Source organism: Anomaloglossus baeobatrachus, chromosome 6 (assembly GCF_048569485.1).
Source record: "Anomaloglossus baeobatrachus isolate aAnoBae1 chromosome 6, aAnoBae1.hap1, whole genome shotgun sequence".
Taxonomy (NCBI): Eukaryota; Metazoa; Chordata; class Amphibia; order Anura; family Aromobatidae; genus Anomaloglossus; species Anomaloglossus baeobatrachus.
The window spans coordinates 11,032,614-11,058,417 of NC_134358.1; the positions used below are offsets into that span (position 1 = coordinate 11,032,614).

At 47.3% G+C, this 25,804-nt stretch overlaps 1 protein-coding gene across 1 annotated transcript in view; it reads left to right on the forward strand.

Moving 5' to 3' along the window:
- The window catches only part of LOC142243803 (cytochrome P450 2C8-like), a 103,514-nt gene that overhangs the window by 26,393 nt on the left and 51,317 nt on the right, over positions 1-25,804 (forward strand). Inside the window, exons 4-5 of the mRNA XM_075316007.1 lie at positions 9,669-9,818; positions 18,528-18,688. Coding sequence (XP_075172122.1) covers positions 9,669-9,818; positions 18,528-18,688 — 311 coding nt within the window. The remainder of the gene's footprint in view (positions 1-9,668; positions 9,819-18,527; positions 18,689-25,804) is intronic.

Here is a 25,804-nt window from a genome sequence, read left to right on the forward strand (position 1 = left end):
TAACGGTACCATAGCTTTAAGATACCTAGGTATCCCTTTGTTCAGTGTAAAACAGACGTTGGTAAAATTCAAGGCTTTGCTATTAGTGGTGATAAGTTATACTCAGTGCGCCATCTCAGAGGTTCCCTCAGATGCCCCCATTGGATTTACACCTCTTGCCTTTATAGTTAATTCTTTGGGTTTTTTGTTCAACCTGGTGAGTTGGAAAGGAGAAGAGAAAAAAAGCGATCAAAGAGCCCAATTATGCAAGGAACAATCAAATTAGCAGATATCGTTATATACCACCAGGAGTCACTATCGCTACACCAAGATGCATAGCTACCCTGATATTTACAATTACCCAATGCTGGTTACTAATACTAAGGGCGGCTTTGCACGTTGCGACATCGCACGTGCGATGTCAGTGGGGTCAAATCGAAAGTGACGGATATCCGGTGTCACTTTCGACATCGTAGTGTGTAAATGCTAGATGATACGATGAACGAGCGCAAAAGCGTCGTTATCGTATTATCGGTGCATTCACCGACATTTCCATAATGCCGGTGCAGCGACAGGTACGATGTAGTTCCTCGTTCCTGTGGCAGCGCACATCGCTGTGTATGAAGCCGCAGGAGCGAGGAACATCTCCTTACCTGCCGCCGGCGGCTCTACGGAAGGAAGGAGGTGGGCGGGATGTTTACATCCTGCTCATCTCCGTCCCTCCGCCGCTATTGGCCGCCTGCCGTGTGATGTCGCTATGACGCCGCATGACCCGCCCCCTTAGGAAGGAGGCGGGTCACCGGCCAGAGCGACAGTCGCAGGGCAGGTGAGTGCATGTGAAGCTGGAGTAGCGATAATTTTCGCTACGCCAGCTATCACAAGATAGTCCCCGCCCCCGTCGCAGGTACAATATCGCGTGCGACATTGCAGCATCGGCTTGCGATGTCACAACGTGCAAAGCCCGCTTAAGTCAATTGGGGGCATATCCATGTAAAACCCATAATGGTAAAATATCGATCAGAAAAGTAAATACAAGATTGTTAATACATATATGAACCCATAAGAGGTGGGCGGTATTTAAACCTCCTCTCTGGTCGATCAGACACGCCCCCCCTGACGAAGAAAGCGAAACACGTGTCGGGTGTCACAAGCTACTAACGGTAACCGATATTTTACCATGTTGGGTTTTACATGGATATGCCCCCAATTGACTTAGTAACCAACATTGGGTAATTGTAAATATCAGGGTAGCTATGCATCTTGGTGTAGCAAGAGTTACCCCTGGTGGTATATAACGATATCTGCTAAATTTCTATGTTTAGCGATTCTGGGATTGATATTGTTTGAAGCACTAGAGTTGCAGTATACCTTGGTGCAGAAAAATTGACCCCTGTTTGTCTTTGTCTTTGTCAACCCGGTGAGTTGGTAAATGTATTCCCGATTTCTGTGGTAATATACTTAACCCGGGAACTCTTGATTCCGGCTAAAAGCTGAGTGTGTTAATTCCACTTTTGTGGAGCTTTTGAGGGGGTTTTAAATCAATCATAATTTATTCTGGATGATACTCTAATTCTCAACCCAGTAAAGGAACCCTTGTTAATTTCTGCCTCTGTCTCGGTTTCTGACCCACTGGATTCTCTTTGGACCTACAGTCATTATGTAGCGCCCAAAGAAGGGGGTATTGGGTCCCGGGCGGTAACAAATGGGAATGTCACTCTGGTGACCGTTGCCCGGTCCCGTGCTCTGAGCCCCTTTTGTTAATGGGGGTATTTACAGGGGAGATAAGAGTTTTTGTCATGTGACGCCACCTGCGGGTTGCGGTTAGGGATGGAGAACCGCCGCTGCTCAATGTGGGTACTCCCAGGGATGATGGTAATGGCAGCTGTGATGGTAGGCCCTTCCCAGGTAGGGCTGTGCCTGGGAGATGTAGAGGGGCAATAATGGAGACCACACCAGGTTGTCCTTAACAGTCTCTACTCACTGTGGACCCAGGGGTTGCTGGTTCAGGTCCCCGGAGGACCAGTGCCAATGTAGTGACCCAGGTTGCTCTGTCCCCGGCACTCTCTGTAGATTGAGTCCCCGTAGCGTGGACCATTTGGGGACCCTGACTGTCTCTTTTGGGGTACAGTCTCCTTCTCTGTACGGCGGGCAGTGCAGACCCTGCGGGGAGGTAAGTGTCCGAACCCCGATCCCAGTTTACAGCATGTCTAGCATGGGGACAAGGTGGGCACATGTCTACAGGATGGGGACAAGGTGGGCACATGACTATAGAATAGGGACAAGGTGGGTACATTACTATAGCATGGGGACAAGGTAGGCACATGACTATAGAATGGGGACAAGGTAGGCACATGACTATAGCATGGGGACAAGGTAGGCACATGACTATAGGATGGGGACAAGGTGGGCACTTGACTATAGGATGGGGACAAGGTAGGCACATGACTATAGCATGGGGACAAGGTGGGCACATGACTATAGGATGGGGACAAGGTAGGCACATGACTATAGCATGGGGACAAGGTAGGCACATGACTATAGGATGGGGACAAGGTAGGCACATGACTATAGCATGGGGACAAGGTAGGCACATGACTATAGGATGGGGACAAGGTAGGCACATGACTATAGCATGGGGACAAGGTAGGCACATGACTATAGGATGGGGACAAGGTGGGCACATGACTATAGCATGGGGACAAGGTGGGCACATGACTATAGGATGGGGACAAGGTGGGCACATGACTATAGGATGGGGACAAGGTGGGCACATGACTATAGCATGGGGACAAGGTGGGCACATGACTATAGGATGGGGACAAGGTAGGCACATGACTATAGCATGGGGACAAGGTAGGCACATGACTATAGGATGGGGACAAGGTGGGCACATGACTATAGGATGGGGACAAGGTGGGCACATGACTATAGCATGGGGACAAGGTGGGCACATGTCTATAGGATGGGGACAAGGTGGGCACATGACTATAGGATGGGGACAAGGTGGGAACATGACTATAGCATGGGGACAAGGTGGGCACATGACTATAGGATGGGGACAAGGTGGGCACATGACTATAGCATGGGGACAAGGTGGGCACATGTCTATAGGATGGGGACAAGGTGGGCACATGACTATAGCATGGGGACAAGGTGGGCACATGTCTATAGCGTGGGGACAAGGTGGGCACATGACTATAGGATGGGAACAAGGTGGGCACATGACTATAGCATGGGGACAAGGTGGGCACATGTCTATAGGATGGGGACAAGGTGGGCACATGTCTATAGCATGGGGACAAGGTGGGCACATGACTATAGGATGGGGACAAGGTGGGCACATGACTATAGCATGGGGACAAGGTGGGCACATGACTATAGGATGGGGACAAGGTAGGCACATGACTATAGCATGGGGACAAGGTGGGCACATGTCTATAGAATGGGGACAAGGTGGGCACATGTCTATAGCATGGGGACAAGGTGGGGACATGACTATAGCATGGGGACAAGGTAGGCACATGACTATAGGATGGGGACAAGGTAGGCACATGACTATAGCATGGGGACAAGGTAGGCACATGACTATAGGATGGGGACAAGGTAGGCACATGACTATAGCATGGGGACAAGGTGGGCACATGTCTATAGGATGGGGACAAGGTGGGCACATGTCTGTAGGATGGGGACAAGGTGGGCACATGACTATAGCATGGGGACAAGGTGGGCACATGTCTATAGGATGGGGACAAGGTAGGCACATGACTATAGCATGGGGACAAGGTGGGCACATGACTATAGCATGGGGACAAGGTGGGCACATGACTATAGCATGGGGACAAGGTAGGCACATGACTATAGCATGGGGACAAGGTGGGCACATGACTATAGCATGGGGACAAGGTAGGCACATGACTATAGCATGGGGACAAGGTGGGCACATGACTATAGCATGGGGACAAGGTAGGCACATGACTATAACATGGGGACAAGGTAGGCACATGACTATAGGATGGGGACATTACTAAAAGATGGGGACATTACAAGGATGGGCATAATACTAGTGGATGGGGACATTACTATAGAACAGGGACAAGGCTGGGGTCATTACTATAGGATGGGGACAAGGTGGGCACATGTCTATAGGATGGGGACAAGGTGGGCACTTGACTATAGCATGGGGACAAGGTGGGCACATGTCTATAGGATGGGGACAAGGTGGGCACATGTCTATAGCATGGGGACAAGGTGGGCACATGACTATAGCCTGGGGACAAGGTAGGCACATGTCTATAGGATGGGGACAAGGTAGGCACATGACTATAGCATGGGGACAAGGTAGGCACATGACTATAGGATGGGGACAAGGTAGGCACATGTCTATAGGATGGGGACAAGGTGGGCACATGACTATAGGATGGGGACAAGGTGGGCACATGACTATAGGATGGGGACAAGGTAGGCACATGACTATAGGATGGGGACAAGGTAGGCACATGACTATAGCATGGGGACAAGGTAGGCACATGACTATAGGATGGGGACAAGGTGGGCACATGACTATAGCATGGGGACAAGGTGGGCACATGACTATAGGATGGGGACAAGGTAGGCACATGACTATAGGATGGGGACAAGGTGGGCACATGACTATAGGATGGGGACAAGGTAGGCACATGACTATAGCATGGGGACAAGGTAGGCACATGACTATAGGATGGGGACAAGGTAGGCACATGACTATAGCATGGGGACAAGGTGGGCACATGACTATAGGATGGGGACAAGGTAGGCACATGACTATAGGATGGGGACAAGGTGGGCACATGACTATAGGATGGGGACAAGGTAGGCACATGACTATAGCATGGGGACAAGGTAGGCACATGACTATAGGATGGGGACAAGGTAGGCACATGACTATAGCATGGGGACAAGGTAGGCACATGACTATAGGATGGGGACAAGGTAGGCACATGACTATAGCATGGGGACAAGGTAGGCACATGACTATAGGATGGGGACATTACTAAAAGATGGGGACATTACAAGGATGGGCATAATACTAGTGGATGGGGACATTACTATAGAATAGGGACAAGGCTGGGGTCATTACTATAGGATAGGGACAAGGCTGGGGTCATTACTATAGGATAGGGAACATTACTAAAGGATGTTGGTCAAAATTTCTATATAGTGATAATTGTAACACTATTAGTTACAAGAAAGGGATAAAATGTAAAAAAACAAACAAAATAAGGCATGACTTTTTTTTAACATCAAATTTTTTTTTTTTAGATTTAACCAAAGAATGTGCACATTTGTTATAATAAACAAGTGAAAAATGTTGAAAATCAGTGATCCAAAGGTGTGTAAAAAAATATATATATGGTACCAATAAAAATGTCACTTTGTCCTGCAAAGAATGCGGCCCCCCAAATTATTTTTTTCCTCGGTGCGGCCCATACACCCAGCCGAGTTTGAGACCCCTGGTCTAGACCAAGGGTCTCAAACACGCGGGCCGCATGCGTCCCCTCAGGCTGCTTTGTGCGGCCCCCAGGCCCGTGCCCCTGTTCACTATCACGGCAGGGGCTGCAGCCACTGTCTGCGCTTTATGTCAGATGAATGTTTTGCAGGCGCTGCGCTTTCGCGCTGTCAATACAATCATCTGACATAAATCACTGACAGTGGCTGCGGCCCCTTGCAGCTGCCGCGATAGTGAACAGGGGCATGGGCCTGGGGGCCGTACGAAGCAGAGATGAGGACCCGAGGGAACGCGGGACAGGTGAGAAGAAAGGTGTTTTTTTTATTGTGTGTGTGAAGCACGGCACATTAACCCCTTAGCGACCTATCACGTACTGGGTACATCATGGCTCCCTGGTACTTAAGGACCCATGACGTACCCAGCACGTCATGGCGAAATCGCAGCCCCAGTGGCTGCGATCGCTTTGCAAATACAGTACCTTAGATTCGGGGAGGACGGGACCTCTGCCTGACCTCAGGAGGGGTGGTGTCTCCTCCCCGGACTTTCAGGTTAATCATTGTAGGTATCTCGGTGAGACACCTGCCATGATTAACCTAGGACTTAGTGGCAGCTATGGGCTGCTGCTATTAACTCCTTATTACCTCAATTGCCACCGCACCAGGGCAAATTGGGATGAGCCGGGTTGAGTCCCGGGACTGTCGCATCTAATGGATGCGGCAATTCCGGGCGGCTGCTGGCTGATATTTTTAGGCTGGGAGGCTCCCCATAACGTGGCGCTCCCCATCCTGTGAATACCAGCTTTCAGCCGTGTGGCTTTACCTTGGCTGGTATCAAAATTGGGGGGGGGGGGCGCACGCTGTTTTTTTTAATTATTTATTTATTGTACTGCACGATATAGACTGCGGCTGTGATTGGGTGCAGGGAGACAGCTGTCACTCAGCGTGGGTGCGGGTCTGACTGCAAGCAATTATAGGCGCCGGTGGGCGGGGGAAGCAGTCAATTCGAGATTGAATAATGGACGGCTGGCTTTTTCAAAAGAGGAAAAGCCGCCGGAGCAGTGTGACAGCTGTGCAGCGCCGTGCCCGTGATCGGTGAGTATAAGAGAGGGGGGGAGAGGGGGGACAGAGACCAGGAGTGATTTTAAACGATTTTGATCGTTCTGCTGGACATGCTGAGCATGCGCAGTAGAACGTGATGAAATCCGTTAGCGGATTCCGCCGCTTAGCGCCAGAAACCGCCACCATAGACAATAATTAGACACCGTGGCGGATTCCAACGGAGTCAGTCAAGGTGCGCTATTTTAACACAAAAAATGCTACATGCAGCGTTCCTTCCACCTGACGCAGCGTCAAAATAATGACGCTGCGTCGTGCAGCGGATGCAACGCAAGACCATTTGTTGCTATCCGTAGCTAATAGATGTCTATGAGGAATATAACGGTTTCCTGCAATGGTTACCGTAATTCCTCAAGGCTGCGGATAGCAACGGAAGCCGTCCAACGCAAGTGTGAAAGTAGCCTAAGTCCTAGCCGCTGCCCCCCCCTACCCATTACTACAGGATAGGGACAAAGTGCGCACATTACTATGGGATGGGGTTAAGGCTGGGGACATTACTATAGGATAGGGACATTACTACAAGGGGACAAGGATGGGAAACATTACTATAGAATAGGGATAATGCTGGGGACATTACTATAGGGTGGGCACATTACTATAGGATGGGACAGTACTATAGGATGGGGACATTGCTACAAGGGGACAAGGATGGGGAACATTACTATAAGATGGGGGACAAGGATGGACACATTACTATAGATTGGGGACATTACTATAGGATGGGGACAAGGTTGGCACATTACTATAGGATGGGCACAAGGTTGGCACATTACTATAGGATGGGCACATTACTATAGGATGGGCACATTACTATAGGATGGGGACATTGCTACAAGGGGGCAAGGATTGGGAACTTTACTATAGATTGGGGACATTACTATAGGATGCGGACAAGGATGAACACATTAGTACAGGATGGGCACATTATGATAAGATGGGGACAAGGCTGGGGACATTACTATAGGATGGGGATAAGGATGGGTACATTACTATAACATGGGGACAAGGATGATGCACATTACTACAAGATGGGGACAAGGATGGGGAACATTACTTTAGGATGGAGACAAGGATGAGCACATTACTGTGGGATGGGGACTAGGATGGGGCACGACACTACAAGGGGACAAGGATGGGCACATTACAACAAGATGGGGAACATTACTAAAAGATGTTGGTCAAAATGTCTATATAGTGCTAATTGTAACACTATTAGTTACAAGAAAGGAATAAAATATATATAAAAAAATTATATATATATATATATATATATATATATATATATATATACAGTGGAACCTTGGATTAAGAGTAACTTGGTTTAAGAGCGTTTTGCAAGACAAGCAAAGCTTTTTACAAATTTGTAACTTGGTTTAAGAGCAATGCTTTGCAACAAGAGCAAATACTCACCGTGCACACTTCCGGTTCCATCCTTTCACTGCGCTCTGACCCGCTCTGGGGGTATCTTTCTGTATATATTTACTGTATAGAATATACCATTGTAAAGTACAGTATATACTATATAGCATGTCTATCAATTTGCATTTGTGGATACATTACTGTACTTTCTTTCTACTAACCAGTAAAGCACATTGCTTGTACTGTAATCTGCCTGGGCAGTATTCCTACCCCACATTTCGTTACTTCTGCCCTTATTTTGGGAAGAATAGATTTGGGGTGTGTTTTTTGTGTATTGTACTAGAATAAAAGTTGTCATATTTATACATAATTTTTTCTCTCTCTAGTGTACCTCCCGCACACCAACAATTCTATTATAAGTTAATGTGCAGTTTAATTTTTGCTTTTTACTGTACAGTATTTTGTATTAGTGTACTGTAATAATTTTATATGAATAAAACACATTATTTTGTATTACTGTAATAAGTTTGTATAAATACAATAAATATTTTTGGGTTGTGGAACGAATTGTCTGTGTTTCAATTATTTCCTATGAGAAAATTTGCTTTGATATAAGAGTAACTTGATTTAAGAGCGCACTCCCGGAACCAATTATACTCGTAATCCAAGGTCCCACTGTATATATATATATATATATATATATATATATATATATATATATATATTTATTTAAAAAAGAATGTGCACATTTGCTATAATAAACAAGTGAAAATGTTCAAAATCAGTGATCCAAAGGTGTGTAAAAAGAAAATAAATTATTGTATATGGTACCAATAAAAATGTCACTTTGTCCTGCAAAGAATGCGGCCCCCCAAATTATTTTTTTCCTCTGTGCGGCCCATACACCCAGCCGAGTTTGAGACGCCTGGTCTAGACTCTCTCTAACTGACTGACCCTTCCCACCAGGCTGGCTATACCCAGGGACTCGTTCCCATGGCGACCATCCCCTTACGTGGTTAACCCTCTCCAGTGTGGAGGGGAGAACTAGGATTTAGATGTGTTTTGGTGAAATCGGCACTGGTACTCCAGATCCCAGGGGGTAGGTCCTGCTTCCCCAAGAGGATGCAGTTCCCTGTAGTGCCCTGAGGGTCTCAGGGGCGCTACAATTACAGATACACTCTACACCAACACAACACTTCTATATAGTCTGTGTCATTCCCATAGTGCTCCAGGTCTGCAATCAAAGCTAGACCTCCCCACCTACACACCTGTCAGGAACACCTGTGTATATAACCAAATGTATAATTGCCAATACATATAAACATTAAAAGCATACATAAATATGCATAAAAATAACATTCCATGTAAGATAGAATTAGATATATTGCACTACCCTGTCCCGATGAATATTTAATCCTTGCGGTATTCTGGTCCCTAATTAAAAAAATCCAGGAGGATTCTCTATTGAGAAACTTTCTTTTAACGTTTCTCTCCTATCAGGTTTTTTTTTTTACTTTTTCAATGGCTAATGATTTTTCTGGCTAACACAGTACCACAATATTACCTTGTATTGTACATTGTACAGATTTTAATGCTAATTTTTGGGACCCTCTGCAGATCTCTCTTAATTTCTTCCAGCTCTTCGCTTGATTGATCTCTTCACTTGATTGACCTCTTCAGCACCACTGCTTAAATAATGGATATTATATTTTACATCTTCTGCTCCACAGGTTTCCCCAGTATAAGTGGAGAGAGATTTCGGCAGCTCCGCAGGTTCACTATCGCCTCCATGAAAAATTGTGGGATGGGGAAGACGTTCATGGAAAGATGCGTGTTCGAAGAATCTAAGAACCTCATCGAAGCCATGAGAGAGACATCAGGTGAGCGCTCATTGCGTATCGTTACAGGATGAGACATCTCTGATTATACAAATTAGAGCGCATGTACAGGGAGCGATGGACTCCACAATGGAGGCAGTAATGTGCCCCGGTATACTGTGTGATCAAGATGTCTTCATAGCACCTGCCAAGTTATTTGTAGATTCCCCATATGTGTGGCTGTCGAGAGAGGTCTATGGGTAAATTCTGCAGTAAAGAAGGGGTTAATATTGAATTATTATTTTATTGCACCACTGTAAACGGATGAGGTAACTATTACTAGTGATGGATGAGCGTGCTCGGCACTACTCCGTACTTGATCAAGTGTCGCGGGCGGGGAGGACGCCACTGCGCTGCGCTCACTAACGCTCGGGTCCGGCGCTTCTGCGATGGCTGCTCGGTGGCTCGAGCGGTGGGCCGGATCCGGGGACTCGAGCGGCGCTCCTCGCCCGTGAGTGAAAGGGATAGTTTGGGTTGGGGATTTTGTCCGTGACGCCACCCACGGTTTGTGGTGAAGGTGGGCATCACCGCTGCTGGTGACGGGAATCCCGGGAGCAATGTTAGGGAGCAGCTGAGATGTTTTCCCCCTCCGTGGGTAGGGGCTGGTGGTCCCGGGCCCAGTGAGGTGACGGGGAAGCAGGGCTGGCGAGGTGCAGGGTCGCGGGGACAGCGCGGCGCGGTGCCGGATGGGACTGGTGTACTCACTCAGCAACAGATACACGCAAAGTCTCTGGTAAACCAAACGGCTGGATGGACGGGTCCCGCAGCCGGCTGCTGTGGCTTCTCCTGGACGGTTGATGGCGGCTGTCTTTCCCTGCACCTGTTTATGTGTTCGGCTCCGATGGCTTCCCACCGGTAACCCGCTCCCCAGCGTATAGGTGCCGGAGGAGCCCCTTTTGCCCGCAGGCTCTGGCCCTCGGAACTCTAGCTGTGGCGGTAGCTGTATTTCCTTTCTCTGGTCGGACGGTTGCCTTCAATCGAGTCTTGGCTGTTAGGAAACCCCTGGGGTTCCGGTCACTGACGGATTTGACCTCTAATGGCGTCTCCAAGCCTGGTTGGGGTCCGTAGGCCCTGCCTGAGTGTGCTGGCTTCACTTTGCTTCCCGATTCGGTACCGGCGGGCCACCGCCCGTCCCCGGTCCTACGGTTCTGCGTTGATCTGCCTCTCCTGCAGACGGCCACCACCGTCTGCCAACCTTGCTGTATGTGTCCAGGCCACACACCCAGACACCGGCAGTAGCTCCTCTCACTTCCACTCCTTTACACACTATCTGTGTACTGCCCTCGAGCTCTGCCCGAGCTTAACTAACTACTGTTTCCTGCCTCCAGGACTGTGAACTCCTCAGTGAGTGGGGCCACCTGGTGTGGACATCAGCCCCTGGAGGGAGGCAACAAGGATTTTGTGTCTGACTGATGTGCCTGTCTCAGGGTGGGGGGGTGTGTTGCAGTACCTGTGACGACCTGGCTAGTCCAAGCATCGGGCTGCTTGATATGTTTGGTACTCAACATAGTATCCTGCTCCTCGGGCACCATGCTCTAGTCCCTGCCCCACATGTTTTCTGGCTGTTTTTCAGACACTATACATACAGAGATTGCATGTCTATCATGGTAATCCCATAGCCATGTTGGCTACTGGCATTACTGTGATTGGCCGGGCACATCGCGTGATCGAGTCTATATGAGACCCGGTAATGCCATGCTTGGAGCACTGTGAAATAGTGTAGGGAGAGGTTCTGCTGGAAGGGGGACAGTGTGGCAGTACCTGCTGATACAACAGTACACCAACGGTGCTTTTTTGGGCTAATTCTATAATAACACCACTTTCCTCTGCATTTTGTGTAGGGCAAGCTTATGGAGAAGGGATCGTGTATTACAGGCATGGAGGCCGGGATTCTAGCCTTACAGACCTTGCTGCTTCAACCTAAAAAAAACTCATTTTCAAGCCTACATCTATTCTCTTCCCTATTAATACCAATAATAACTGCATTCATTGCGGGGATAGCTACTAGAGGAGTAAACGTTTTGGATCAGAGGCATATAGTCAGGATATATTGCATTAGAGCCCTTCTATAAGTATCATGCTGCTGCAACCTAACTGCGTTGGTTATGGGACACGTGCAGGTCTAAGGTGGGGAAGACACAATATATTAGTAGATGGGGACCAAGTGCCACAGGACGGCCACTACCATCAGATTGCGGAAAGCCTCAGAGTCCCGAGGCCTAAAGGCAACATTTCCAGGGCAAGCAGTCAGGATATTCAAGCACAAAATCTGTGTACTCTTTCCTTCTCCACAAGGTCCACATGCAAAGATTCCTTTTTAATTGTGAGCAGAAAGCATTTGTGCTCATAGTGAGCAGTAGCAAGATGGCTATGCTGACTATGGCGTCATAGCCGCTTACCATCCTGGTTGATTCCTGTAACGTCTTGGATGTGGATTCACTGGGCCGTGCACTGGACTCCCCCAGAGAGGCAACCCAGAGCTAACCCCTATACAGGGACTGTCCGGTCACCCCGCCAGAGGGCCTTGATGCACGGTAGCCGGAACACTAGGGGTACGAGTCCTTCCAGGGATCTGCAGGGAATGTCTCTGAGTCCAAGGGCACCGTAGGCAGGACGGATGACTGGAACCGGGTTCAGGTGCCGGGAAGGAGCAGCAGACGGGGTCCGGGTCCAGCAAGACGTGCAGGCTGATGTACCAGGTAGAGTCGGGGATCGGTGACGGGTACAGGCTGACGGAAAATGGCGGAATCCTCAGCAGACGCTCACTGGGACACCTCCTGGAGAGCCGATAGTCAGGACCAGCAGACGGACTCTGCGGACGAGACAGGGTAAAAAGGGAGACAAAGCACAAAGGGACCTGAGCACCTAGCTATGGAACAAGTTGAAAGGGCGCCGCCCACATGGAAGGGGGAGTCTTATATACCCTGTACCTGTATCAGCCATATCCTGTTCCAGGGACGCTGGCCCTTTAAGAGAAGGTGAGCGAGCGCGCGCCCTAATGCGCGCATGCGCGAGGCCCGAGAGCCGGAGGCCAGAGCAGGAAGCGGCAGGGAAGATGCAGGAAGTACAGAGGAGCCAGGCAGAAGATCCGGAGGCGCAGGAGGACGCTGGGACCGGCGAACGGGTGGCACAGGAGACACACAGGAGGGGGTGTGAGAGGGGCCAGCGCAGGCAGGAGAACCGGGGACCAGAGCAGTAAGTGACACGCGCCGACGGGACCCAGGGAGCGTGACAATTCCTCACAATTTTGTCAGTTGAGTGAGTGAGGGCCTCCTTGGCCCTCCAAAAATTATAAATGCTGGCCAGCTCATTGCCCTCAAAACATTTGGTGCTCTCAACATGCCCAGGGCGGTTGCTAAAGTTAAGGGCCTCGCACTCCTTGCCCCGGCAGGCTACAGACAATGATGGTGTATGTGTGTGGCAACAAAAACAACAAAAAAAGGGCTAGATGATTTCCTCAGTACATAACATTGTCGGCTACAAATGATTTAATGACAAAATGTAGAACTGGTGGAGGAAGGTTGAGCTAGATAGACCTAGGTCTTTTTTTAACCTATGTAACTTTGTAACCCCTTTGGACTGGTACCTCTAGGCCGGATGCCTCCTGCCTCTCTTCACTTGGTACCAATGTGGTCAAGGTCAGTCAGAGAAAGTCCACAACAGAGATTCAAAACCTCTTTCACTTTACTTGCAGATAACTTCAAACACAGGATTTCACAAAGCCTTATCCTTCCGTTCTTCACGCTAACATAGACCGACTCTTAAGCATGGGTATTAAGCCTTTCATATTCTCAATCACAGAAGCCGCCACTGAATCAGGGGATAATTGATGCTACTGCACACTACTGGTAATTAGTCATAGGGGTGCAGGTGTAACGCTATGACTGCGCACCTCTAGCACTGAGTTGCTACTTCTCATGATTGCTCGTTGAGCTGATGCTCTCATGCCAGTGTCTCTCAGCGGGGCGTCTCCTTCACTCTCAAGTTCCCCATTCTACACTGGCCAACACTGTCTATGCACTGATCACACGCTTGCTGGTTTGGGGCCCCTTATGTCACTTCTGGAGAGTTAACCCGTTATTCTTATCCTGGTCTCATGTACTTATAATATATTAATATATAACATAAGATTTATTCACTTATATAGCGCTATTAATTCCGCTTTACATACATTGGCAACACTGTAATGGCAATATTTCTTCTACTTCTGCCTCCGTCTGCTTTGTTTTCTCTCTCACACTCTACACACATTGCCTCTAAAGAAGAACTATATCTACCTATATCTGTTCCTTTTATCCCATCCCACTATAGGCCGGCTATGCAGTTAACCCACGCAAATACTTTTTCAGCCTGTTTAATTAGATCCTCCCAGTGCCCAGGGCACAATACTAAAAGGATGGGCACAATACTACTGGGCACAATGCTACAAGGATGAGCACCTCACTACAGGGATCAGAGATGGGGACATTACTACAAGATGTTGGCTAAGATTACTATATGATGCTGCTAATTTTAAAACAATATTACAAGAAGGCGATAAAATTCAAAATAAAGCACAATTTTTTTTCCATTAAAAATGCTTTTTTGTATCTAGACCCCTTCAGCCCCTGGGCACTTTCCGTTTTTGCGTTTTTGTTTTTTGCTCCCCTTCTTCCGAGAGCCGTAACTTTTTTACTTTTCCATCAATCTTGCCATATGAGGGCTTATTTTTTGCGAGGCGAGTTGTACTTTTAAATGAAACCATAAGTTTTACCATATAGTGTACTGGAAAACAGCAAAAAAAAAATCCACGTGTGAAAAAACTGCAAAAAAAGTGTGATGGCACAATAGTTTTTGGGATGTTTTATTCACCGTGTTCACTATATGGTAAAACTGATGTGTTTGTGTGATGCCTGAGGTTGGTGCGAGTTTGTAGACACCAAACATGTATAGGTTTACTTGTATCTAAGGTGTTAAAAAAAAAATCACAAGTTTGTCCAATAAACGTGGTGTACGTTTTGCGCCATTTTCCGAAACCCATAGCGTTCTCATTTTTTGGGATCTATGGCTCAGTGACTGCTTATTTTTTGCCAATAATAAGGATGACAGCGCTCCTCCGGGTAAAAACATACAATTTCTTTATTCCATCAGTTGTGTAACAGCAACGTTTCGACCTGGTGGTCTCGAGCTGACATTTCTAATGGTACCATTTTTGCGCAGATGCTACGTTTTGATCGCCTGTCATTGCATTTTGTGTAAAACTTGCGGCGACCAAAAAACGTAATTTTGGCGTTTGGAATTTTTTTGCCGCTATGTCGTTTACCAATCAGATTAATTGATTTTATATTTTGATAAATCGGGCGTTTCTGAACGCGGCGATACCAAATATGTGTATATTTATTTATTTATTTTTTAACCCTTTAATTTTCAATGGGGTGAAAGGGGGGTGATTTTGAACTTTTAGGTTTTTTTTATTTTTTTAAAACTTTTCTTTTACTTTTTTTTTTAATTTTACTAGTCCCCCTAGGGGGCTATAGCGATCATCAATGCGACCCTCTGCCATATCTGCTGATCACAGCTACACAGCTGTAAATAGCAGATACAGTCACTTCCTGATTCATTCGGCTCCGGGCCGAGTGAAAACGAAGGTGACTCGTCATAGCTACAGGTGTCATCACATGACCCTGTGCTACCAATGCAACCACCGGAAGTCACGTGATCACTCACGTGACTTCCGATGGGGGCGGCGGTACGTGAAAATCCTGACCGCGCGTATATACATCTCGCTGCCAGACTTTGGCAGCGAGATGTAAGGGGTTAATGTTACGGGTGGAATGCGATTCCACTCGTAACAGGCAGGCACACATGTCAGCTGCTGAAAACAGCTGATATGTGCGCCAATCGCCGCAACCTGCCCACGGCAGGGGGAGGAGCTTAACCTCATACGATCCATGACGGATAGATCCGTCAAAGGTCGTGAAGGGGTTAACTATACAAAAAAAGTGCAGGTTTGTTATAATAAACAAGCAAAAAATGTTCAAAAAAGAGATGCAAAAGGTCTATACAAAAAAAACATGAATTCCTTAAAAATGTCACTTTGTCCTGCAAAGAGTGCGGACCCTCTCAATTTTTTTTTCTATATGTGGCCCATACACCCAGCTGAGTTTGAGACCCCTTGTCTAGAGGGAATGCACAGGGCCAGGAGAGATCCAGAAGGACGAGTATGTGTGACTTTTGCACGTGCACAAGTACTGCAAGCCAACACAAAATTCACAATGTCCTCATGCAACCCTCCCTTAAGACTTGCCAAACATGCTGTTGGTGAGACTCAAAGTCAGGAGAGTAAATTAAAATATCGTCGAAATAAACAACCACAAATCTCCCTGCAGGTGGCAGAAAAATGTTTATTGATGAAATGTTTTAAAATGTCAGCATTACTCAACCCAAACAGCCAAGTTCTCAAAATTTGAGTGAGGGCAGGCCGCTGTCGCTCTAAAAATTATGGGCTGGCTGCTGGTCTTCTACAAATTGAGTGAAGGCCGGCTGCATGCCCTCTACAAATTGAGTGAAGGCCGGCTGCTGACCTTCTAAATATCAGCAAGGGCCGGCTGCTGGCCCTCTAAAAATGATGAGTACAGACTGGCTTCTGGCCCTCTAAAAATTATGAGCGAGGGCCGGCTGCTGGTCCTCTACAAATTGAGTGAAGGCCGGCTGCATGCCCTCTACAAATTGAGTGAAGGTCGGCTTCTGGCCCTCTAAAAAGGATGAGTACAGGCCGGCTGCTGACCTAAAGATGAGTGAGGGCCGGCTGCTGGTCCTCTAAAAATTTAATGAGACCTTTCTGCTGGCCCTCTATCAATTATGAGCTACTGCCACGTGATAATGATATGGTGCTGGAGGACAATAAAAACCCATTAACTGTATACCCTTTTTGGGGTAAGAAGGGGTGCAGAACAATACACCAGAAAAAAAAATTGGATTTATGTTCTTCTGCTGTCATCTGCTGGGGTTGAGAGGTTGGTACCAATCCAGGCCTTGCTCATTTTCAGAACGTTCAACCTGTCAGCACTTTCAGTTGACAGGCGGATGTGCCTATAAGTTTTTATGCCACTGGTGGCATTAAAAGCCCACAGACGCAGCTTAAGCATGGAGGGAGCAGTGCCTGCGGCCTGCAAGCCTCAGATTTGCCTCAACTGCATTTTAATTTTTATTTTTTTTAAAGCTGCCTTCATACAATGAGAGAAAGTCTCAAATGCAGCTTAATGGATAAAAAGGACTTGTAGTTTTCTTCCCTCCAGAATGGATTAGAAGAGTTCCCCCCAACATGGTTCATGAATTTTCATTCGCAAAGGTCTCGAAGCAGATAAAAAAAAAAAGTTTGGACACCCCTGCTTCAATCTATTTGTAGCCTCGGGGCTGCCTGATTTCCTGAGCCGACACAGGAGGAACTGCCGCCCACCTTATCTGGAGCAAAATCTGAGTCATATGTCTGAAGGTCTTTGTTGTGTCAGTTGTACCCTGAGTGATGACCTCCGAGACTCCTTTTTGGCCACAGAAGTCCCACTCCTAAATGTAAATGTTTTCTATACCATCCTCTACATGTCTTCCAGAGTGTATTGCAACCCCTCATTTTAATTTTTGACAGGGATTGCACTTAGTGCATGAGCTTCACCAGTCTAGGAATCCCACTCCTGACAAAAGAGAAAAAAATAACGAACTCTCACGCACACAATTTTTTTTTCCTTACTGAAATAGAAAAATGCTTTATTTTTTTAAAGAGGGAACATGCCAATGCTTGCAGGGTTTTAGCAACATTTTTTTCCCCATTGAAAGCAATGACAGTGCAAAAATGCCGCAAAACCACTATGCGTGAATAGGGCCAAAGGGGTGGAGCAGGTGTTTTTTCTTCATAGTTACATTTTCTTTATACTGTATATGTCATGGTTCGCCTCCCCGTCCACATGGCTAGGGGGTGGAGCCTTCTCCTGTGCCTCACTTCCGGAGCCTGGATGCTTTAAAAGCTGACATTTTCAGTGAACCAGCGCCGGCTATAAGCTTAGCACTGCTTTGCCTGTGATTGCTGGTCCTGTGAGTGATATCCTGATCTGTCTGTTCCTGTGCCCCCGTGCCCTTGTCTGTGTTCTGTCCCCTGGTCGTCCCTCCTGTCCTATGTCCCCTCTCCTACCTCCCCACTCAGTTGCTTCCTCTGGTACTGACCTTGGCCTGACTTTGACTCAGCTTCTGCTCATTCCTCTGGTCCTGCTTCTGCCCGTACTGTGTTTGACCCAGCCTGCCTGACCATTCCTCGCACGCCCTGCAGCTCTGCTTCTCAGCTGTGCTGTGAGGCAGTGTATGAGAACACTGTGTATTTACTTCCTGGTTCTGGTTGCTCTGTGTAGTGTCTTCTGCTGCAGAGCTCCGGCTCCCCCTGGTGGCAGCTTGACAATATACAAGTCATTATACAGGAAAACATTTTTCCTAACATTTTTCCTGTAAAATCCATGATATCTTCAGTTTTGTATGTTTTATCATCTCTCCATAAAAGTGGTGTAATCCTCTGACCACATTGTTCCCAGCAGCGACCTGGGAGTCAGAGATGTGTCCAGATGTCTTCCCCGTGCTGCCAGAAAAAAAAAAAAGTTTCCCATTGACTTGCATTATACTTATTACTCTAGAAGAGCAGCTGAGCATTTTAGCGCTCGCCCATCACTAATCATTATTTTCTTTTTTTAGGAAAACCCTTCAATCCCTTTACCCTCCTGGGCTGCGCTGTGGGGAACATCATCAGCTGCACCATACTTGGCAAAGATTTCCACTATAAAAGCCCAGAATTAAAGGAACTGCTCACATTCACAAGGGAAATCATCTCTGACTTACACTCGCCCCTACAGGAGGTAAAGGAGGAGCTGAGGCCGCACAACTAACATTCTCATGCAGGCGATCATGGCTGTTTGATCTTCATCATAAAAAGAGATGAGCGGACCTGAATATTAAAGTTCGTATCGAACAGAGACTGGACACAAATCAGTGTTTGAGTTTGGAGTTTGGGTGCGTTACGCATGTAAACCACTAGATCAAGCATCGCTGGGCTCGGGTATGTTCGGTGTGCTCGGGTATGTTCGGTGTGCTCGGGTATGTTCGGTGTGCTCAGGTATGTTCAGTGTGCTCGGGTATGTTCGGTGTGCACGGGTCTGTTCGGTGTGCACGGGTATGTTCGGTGTGCTCGGGTCTGTTCGGTGTGCACGGGTAGGTTCGGTGTGCACGGGTAGGTTCGGTGTGCACGGGTAGGTTCGGTGTGCACGGGTAGGTTCGGTGTGCACGGGTAGGTTCGGTGTGCTCGGGTAGGTTCGGTGTGCTCGGTACGTTCGGTGTGCTCGGTACGTTCGGTGTGCTCGGTACGTTCGGTGTGCTCGGTACGTTCGGTGTGCTCGGTACGTTCGGTGTGCTCGGTACGTTCGGTGTGCTCGGTACGTTCGGTGTGCTCGGTACGTTCGGTGTGCTCGGTACGTTCGGTGTGCTCGGTACGTTCGGTGTGCTCGGTACGTTCGGTGTGCTCGGGTACGTTCGGTGTGCTCGGGTACGTTCGGTGTGCTCGGGTACGTTTGGTGTGCTCGGGTACGTTTGGTGTGCTCGGGTACGTTTGGTGTGCTCGGGTACGTTTGGTGTGCTCGGGTACGTTTGGTGTGCTCGGGTACGTTTGGTGTGCTCGGGTTTGCTCGGTGTGCTCGGGTTTGCTCGGTGTGCTCGGGTATGCTCGGTGTGCTCGGGTATGTTTGGTGTGCTCGGGTATGCTCGGTGTGCTCGGGTATGCTCGGTGTGCTCTGGTACTTTCTGTTTGCTCTCGTATGCTCGTGCTCGGGTACATTCGGTGTGCTTGGGTATATTCGGTGTGCTAAGGTGCGCGCGGAGTAAACCGCTTGCAGTGTTTGAATGCTTTGTACTTGTGGTAAAAACAACATTATTGGATGTAGTGTACACAAAAAACCCATCCTCCCTTCCTTGTTAGTGCTCTGTTTACATCTGCCTGTGGGTGGCTGGAGAATGGAACTGACAATCAGCGACTTCTAGTTGAATTCAGGTCAAGTTTGGGTCCAGAACAGAACTTTATCTAAAGTCTGGCTGAACCCGCAGAACCCGAACTTCAACGGGCCGCTCATCTCTAGTCATAACTACGAAAAGCTCTCCAGAATTTTGAGACAAACGGTGTTCCCCAGACAGAGACTATATTTTCCGGGACCCTGTGTAAACGCACAATATTACATAGTTACTTAGGTTGAAAAAAGACCTCGGTCCATCTCGTTCTCCTTCCTCCACTAGTTCTACATTTTGTCCATAAGTCACTTAAAACCAACAATGTTGATTCCTGAGGAATCACCCGCCCTGATATAAAGCTGTTCTAGTATCGGCCATTACTACCTCTTGTGGTCGCATTCCACAGTCTGACTGCTCTAACTGTAAAGAACCCTTTCCTATTTAGCTGCCGGAATCGCTTTTCTTCCACTCGCAGTGAGTGCCCCCTGGTCCTTAGTATTGTCTTCCCCCGCAGTGAGTGCCCCCTGGTCCTTAGTATTGTCTTTGGAAGGAATAAGTCCTGTGCCGTCCTTTATATTGACCACACATGTATTTATACATATAATGAGATCTCCTCTGAGACATCTTTTTTCTAAGCTAAACATATCTAACTTTTTCCTCCTGTCATCATACGGGCGGCCTCCATTACTCATCATACAGGCGGCCTCTCCATTCCTCATCATACGGGCGGCCTCCATTACTCATCATACAGGCGGCCTCTCCATTCCTCATCATATGGGCGGCCTCCATTCCTTGTAGTAGTCTAGTTGCCCGCCTTTGAACTGACTCTAAAGGCCCCGTTACACGGGGCGATATATCGTGCGATCGCATAAGCGATCGCACCCGCCCCCGTCGTTTGTGCGTCACAGGCAATTTGTTGCCCGTGTCGCACAAAGTCGGTAACCCCCTTGTCACACGCACTTACCTCCATAACGACCTGTGGGCGGCAAACATCCTCTTCCTGAAGGGGGAGGGACGTTCAGCGTCACAGCGACGTCACACAGCGGCCGTCCAATAGAAGCGGAGGGGCGGAGATGAGCGGGACGTAACATTCCGCACACCTCCTTCCTTCTGCATTGCTGGCGGGATGCAGGTAAGCTGTGTTCATCGTTCCCGGGGTGTCACACGGAGCGATGTGTGCTGCCTCGGGAACGACAAACAACCAGCGCACAGAAGGAGGAACGAGATTATGAAAATGAACGACGTGTCAACGAGCAACGATGAGGTGAGTATTTTTGCTCGTTAACAGTCGTTCGGAGGTGTCACACGCTACGATATGTCTGACGATGCCGGATGTGCGTCACTAACGACGTGATCCCGATGACACATCGCCCGATATATCGTACCGTGTGACGCCGCCTTTACTTCTGAATGTCCTTTTTAAAATGTGGAGCCCAAAACTGGATCCCGTATTCCAGATGTGGCCTTACAAGTGATTTATAGAGGGGTAACAATACGTTGGGATCACGGGATCTAATCTCTTTTTATGCCCCCTAAAATCTTGTTTGCTTTAGCAGCTGCTGCCTGACATTGAGTGCTGCTGCTCAGCTTATTTGTAATGAGAATACCCAAGTCCTTCTCCTGTTCTGTAGTCCCGAGCTTATTTCCATTTAATGTATACGCAGCTATAGGATTACTCCGTCCTCGGTGCATTACTTTACATTTATCAACATTAAATCTCATTTGCCAAGTATCTGCCCATTCTGACATCTTATCCAGAGAGTTTTGTAATATTGTACTATCCAGGTCAGTTTTTAATACCCTACATAGTTTGTTGTCATCAGCAAAGACTGACACTTTACTATCAATCCCATCCACAAGGTCATTAATAAAGAGATTAAAAGAATTAGTCCTAGCACAGATCCCTGCGACCCCCACTGCTCCCAGTACAGATCCCTGCGGTCCCCACTGCTCCCAGTACAGATCCCTGCGGCACCCACTGCTCCCAGTACAGATCCCTGCGGTCCCCACTGCTCCCAGTACAGATCCCTGCGGCCCCCACTACTCCCAGTACAAATCCCTGCGGCCCCCACTGCTCCCAGTACAGATCATTGCTGTCCCCACTGCTCCCAGTACTGATCCCTGCGGTCCCCACTTCTCCCAGTACAGATCCCTGCGGTCCCCACTTCTCCCAGTACAGATCCCTGCGGCCCCCACTGCTCCCAGTACAGATCCCTGCGGTCCCCACTGCTCCCAGTACAGATCCCTGCGGTCCCCACTTCTCCCAGTACAGATCCCTGCGGCCCCCACTGCTCCCAGTACAGATCCCTGCGGTCCCCACTGCTCCCAGTACAGATCCCTGCGGTCCCCACTGCTCCCAGTACAGATCCCTGCGGTCCCCACTGCTCCCAGTACAGATCCCTGCGGTCCCCACTGCTGACTATGGCCCATTTAGAGAATGTACCATTTATGACAACTCTTTGTTCCTATCTTTTAGCCAATTCCTTACCCAGTTGCATATAGTTTCCCCTAGTCCTTGCTTCTGGAGCTTTAGTATAAGGCTATTATGTGGTACAGGATCAAATGCCTTTACAAAGTCCAAATAAATCACATCAGCTGCATTACCAATATCCAGGTTTGCACTTATCTCCTCATAGAACCCCAACAGGTTGGTTAGACACGACTTATCTTTCATGAATCCATGCTGTTTGTCAGTTATCATATTATTTTCTGCAATATATTTTTGCATGTCATCCCTTAAAATGCCCTCAAAAACTTGCATACCACTGATGTCAGGCTTACTGGACGGTAGTTGCCTGGATCTACCCTCTTACCTTTCTTAAATATCGGTACCACATCAGCAATCCTCCAATCCTGAGGCACCAACCCTGTTACAAGCGAGTCTAAAAAGATGAGATACAGCGGTCTGTCGATTACGGAGCTCAATTCCCTCAATATTCGTGGATGAATGCCATCTGGCCCGGGGTATTTGTCAATGTTTAATTTACTCAGACGTAGGCGTATTTCATCTTGTGTTAAATTAATTATATCGGGTGGTGACCTTTGATTTTTCTCTTGTTGAATGATCCCTAGTACAGTCAGTTCCTTGGTGAACACAGATGAGAAATGCCTATTTAATATCTCAGTCTTTTGTTTGTCCTCTATAACTAACTTGTTATTATATTTTAAGGGGCCAATACTATCCTTTGTTTTCCTTTTGGCATTAATGTATTTATAAAAGATTTTGGGATTTATTTTAATGTCACTGGTGATTTTTGTTTCAGTAGCAAGTTTTGCTTGTTTTATTTCATTTTTGCATTTCCTATTGATATCTTTATACTCCTGCAATGCTATTTCTGTATTCTCAGCCTTCAAGATTTTAAATGCCCTTTGTTTTATCATACTTTGTACAGTCTTATTTATCCATAGTGGTTTCTTTTTATTCCTGGACATTTTATTACTAGAGGGTATAAGTTTTTTACGGGACTCTAGCAGTATATCCTTAAACTTACCCCATTTATGTTCGGTATCCCCAGTTACCATGACTTTGTCCCAATCCACACATTAAGCTCTTCCCTTAATTTGTTGAAATCAGCTTTCCTAAAATTCCAGGTTTTAGCATTTCCCCTGTGAAATGTTCTATTGAATATTACGTTGAAGCTTCCCATATTATGATCGCTGGTGCCCAAGTGCTCCCGGACCTGTAGATCTGAAATTGTATCCGGTCTATTTGACAGGACCAGATCCTGCAAATTATCTCCCCTCGTCGGTTCATCTACCATCTGAGAGAGAAAATGGTCTTGAATGGTAGATAAGAATTTACAGCTTTTAGCAGAACCAGAAGATTCTATGTCCCACTGAATGTCTGGATAGTTGAAATCCCCCATAATAAGAACCCTATTATTATTATTAGCTGCCTTTTCAATTTGTTCCAGCATTTCACCCTCTATTTGTTCAGGTATGTTAGGAGGCTTATAGCAAACTCCAATTAGCATTTTCCATTATTCCCCTCCACATGTACATTTACCCATACTGACTCTACATTGTTGCTGTCCCCCCCAATGTCATCATACAACACAGGTTTTAGGTTAGATTTGATAAATACACACCCCACCACCTTTTTGTCTTTCCTGTCCTTCCTAAATGTACTATAACCCTGTATGTTTGTCACCCAGTCATGGCTTTCATCCAGCCATGTTTACGTAATGCCCACCACATCATAATCCATGGTTGACATAAGAGTCTCCAATTCATTCATTTTGTTTGCAAGACTTCTTGCATTTGCCAGTAGACATTTAATCCTATTAACACCTTTATTACTCCTAGCCTCCCTACGTTCCTTGCATGTCCCATCCCCCCCTAATCCTTCATTGACTCCTACCATCTCACTGTCTCTATCTGCTCTATCTATCCCCTTTTTTGCTTCACTACCCTCCCTCCCCCCAGATCCTAGTTTAAAAGCTCCTCCATCCATCTGACCATTTTCTCCCCCAGCACAGCTGTACCCTCCCCATTGAGGTGAAACCCGTCCCTACCGTAGAGCCTGTAGCCGACTGAAAAGTCGGCCCAGTTCTCCATGAACTCAAACCCTTCCTTCCTGCACCAATTTCTAAGCCACGTGTTTATCTCCCTAAGCTCCCGCTGTCTTTTTAGTGATGCTCGTGGCACCGGTAGTATTTCTGAAAACATAACCTTGGAGGTCCTGGACTTCAGCTCCTCTCCTAGTTCCCTGTAATCATTTTTAAGGACCTTCCTCCTCCCTCTAACTTTGTCATTAGTACCAATGTGCACCATGACCGCTGGGTTTTCCCCAGCCCAACCCAGCAATCTGTCTATCCGATCCGCAATATGCCGAACCCGAGCACCCGGCAGACAACACACTGTTCGGTATTCACAGTCTCGGCGACAGATGACCCTGTCTGTCCCCTAATTATAGAGTCCCCTACCACCAACATCTGTCTGGGCTTTGCTGCACTCCTATTTCCCTCCGTCCTACAGCAGTCATTTTCCTGGTTGCTAGGAGCAATGTCCTGCTGTAGTGACCCTAGTCCTGGCCCTTCATTTCTAATATCAGCCAAACAGGCATATTTACTAGGTTTTGCCAGGTCAGGACTAGGCTCCCTGACACTTTTCCCCCTACCTCTTCTTCTAACTGTTACCCAGCTACCTACCTCTGGGTCCTGACCTTCCCCACCTCCACCCTCCTCCATATCACTGGCCCCAGCCAGAGAAAGCTCAGTGAGCTCTAAACTCCTCTCCAGGTTTGCAATGCCCCTGAGTGTTGCAAGCTGCTTATTTAGATCAGTTACCTTGGCTTCCAAATACGCAACATGCTTGCATCGAGTGCAGACATATTCACCCTCGAACAGCTGCTCAAGGCATGCATACATCTGACAAGATACACACCTGGTAGCATTGTCCATGGAGCACCTATTAAATATAAAGTAGAAAAACAAAGAGAAAAAAACAAAACAATGGGAAACGTATAAGGATAAATTCAAACTATGTTCTTGTGTCAAACTATGAGATTGTGTTTAAACTATGCAGCACTTATCTGCAATCCCAGCACTTTTCTGCAGTTCCTCGCACGCTCAGAACCTCGCTTGTTCTGGCTGGTTTATATAGTTCCACAAGGACTAGCAGAAGCTGCCAGAAGCTTCTAGAAACAGGTGTGGCTAATACTACTAATTAAATCACAAGACAAACTTTTTTTTTGCTTTTTCACAGTATCACAGACAAACAGACACACAATTCCCTAATGAAATTAAAGAATTACAGTTATCACCACTATGAGATTGTGTTTAAACTATGCTGCACTTTGCTGCAGTACCTCGCACGCTCAATATGCCTAATGAACAACCTGCTTAGAGTTTCAGAATTAGGTAATCTGGACAGAGGAACAAAATTACATTGTTTGCTGAATCTATCCACTATTACCCAAATACAAGTCTTCCCTTCCGAGGGTGGGAGGTCAGTGATGAAGTCCATAGAGAGATGTG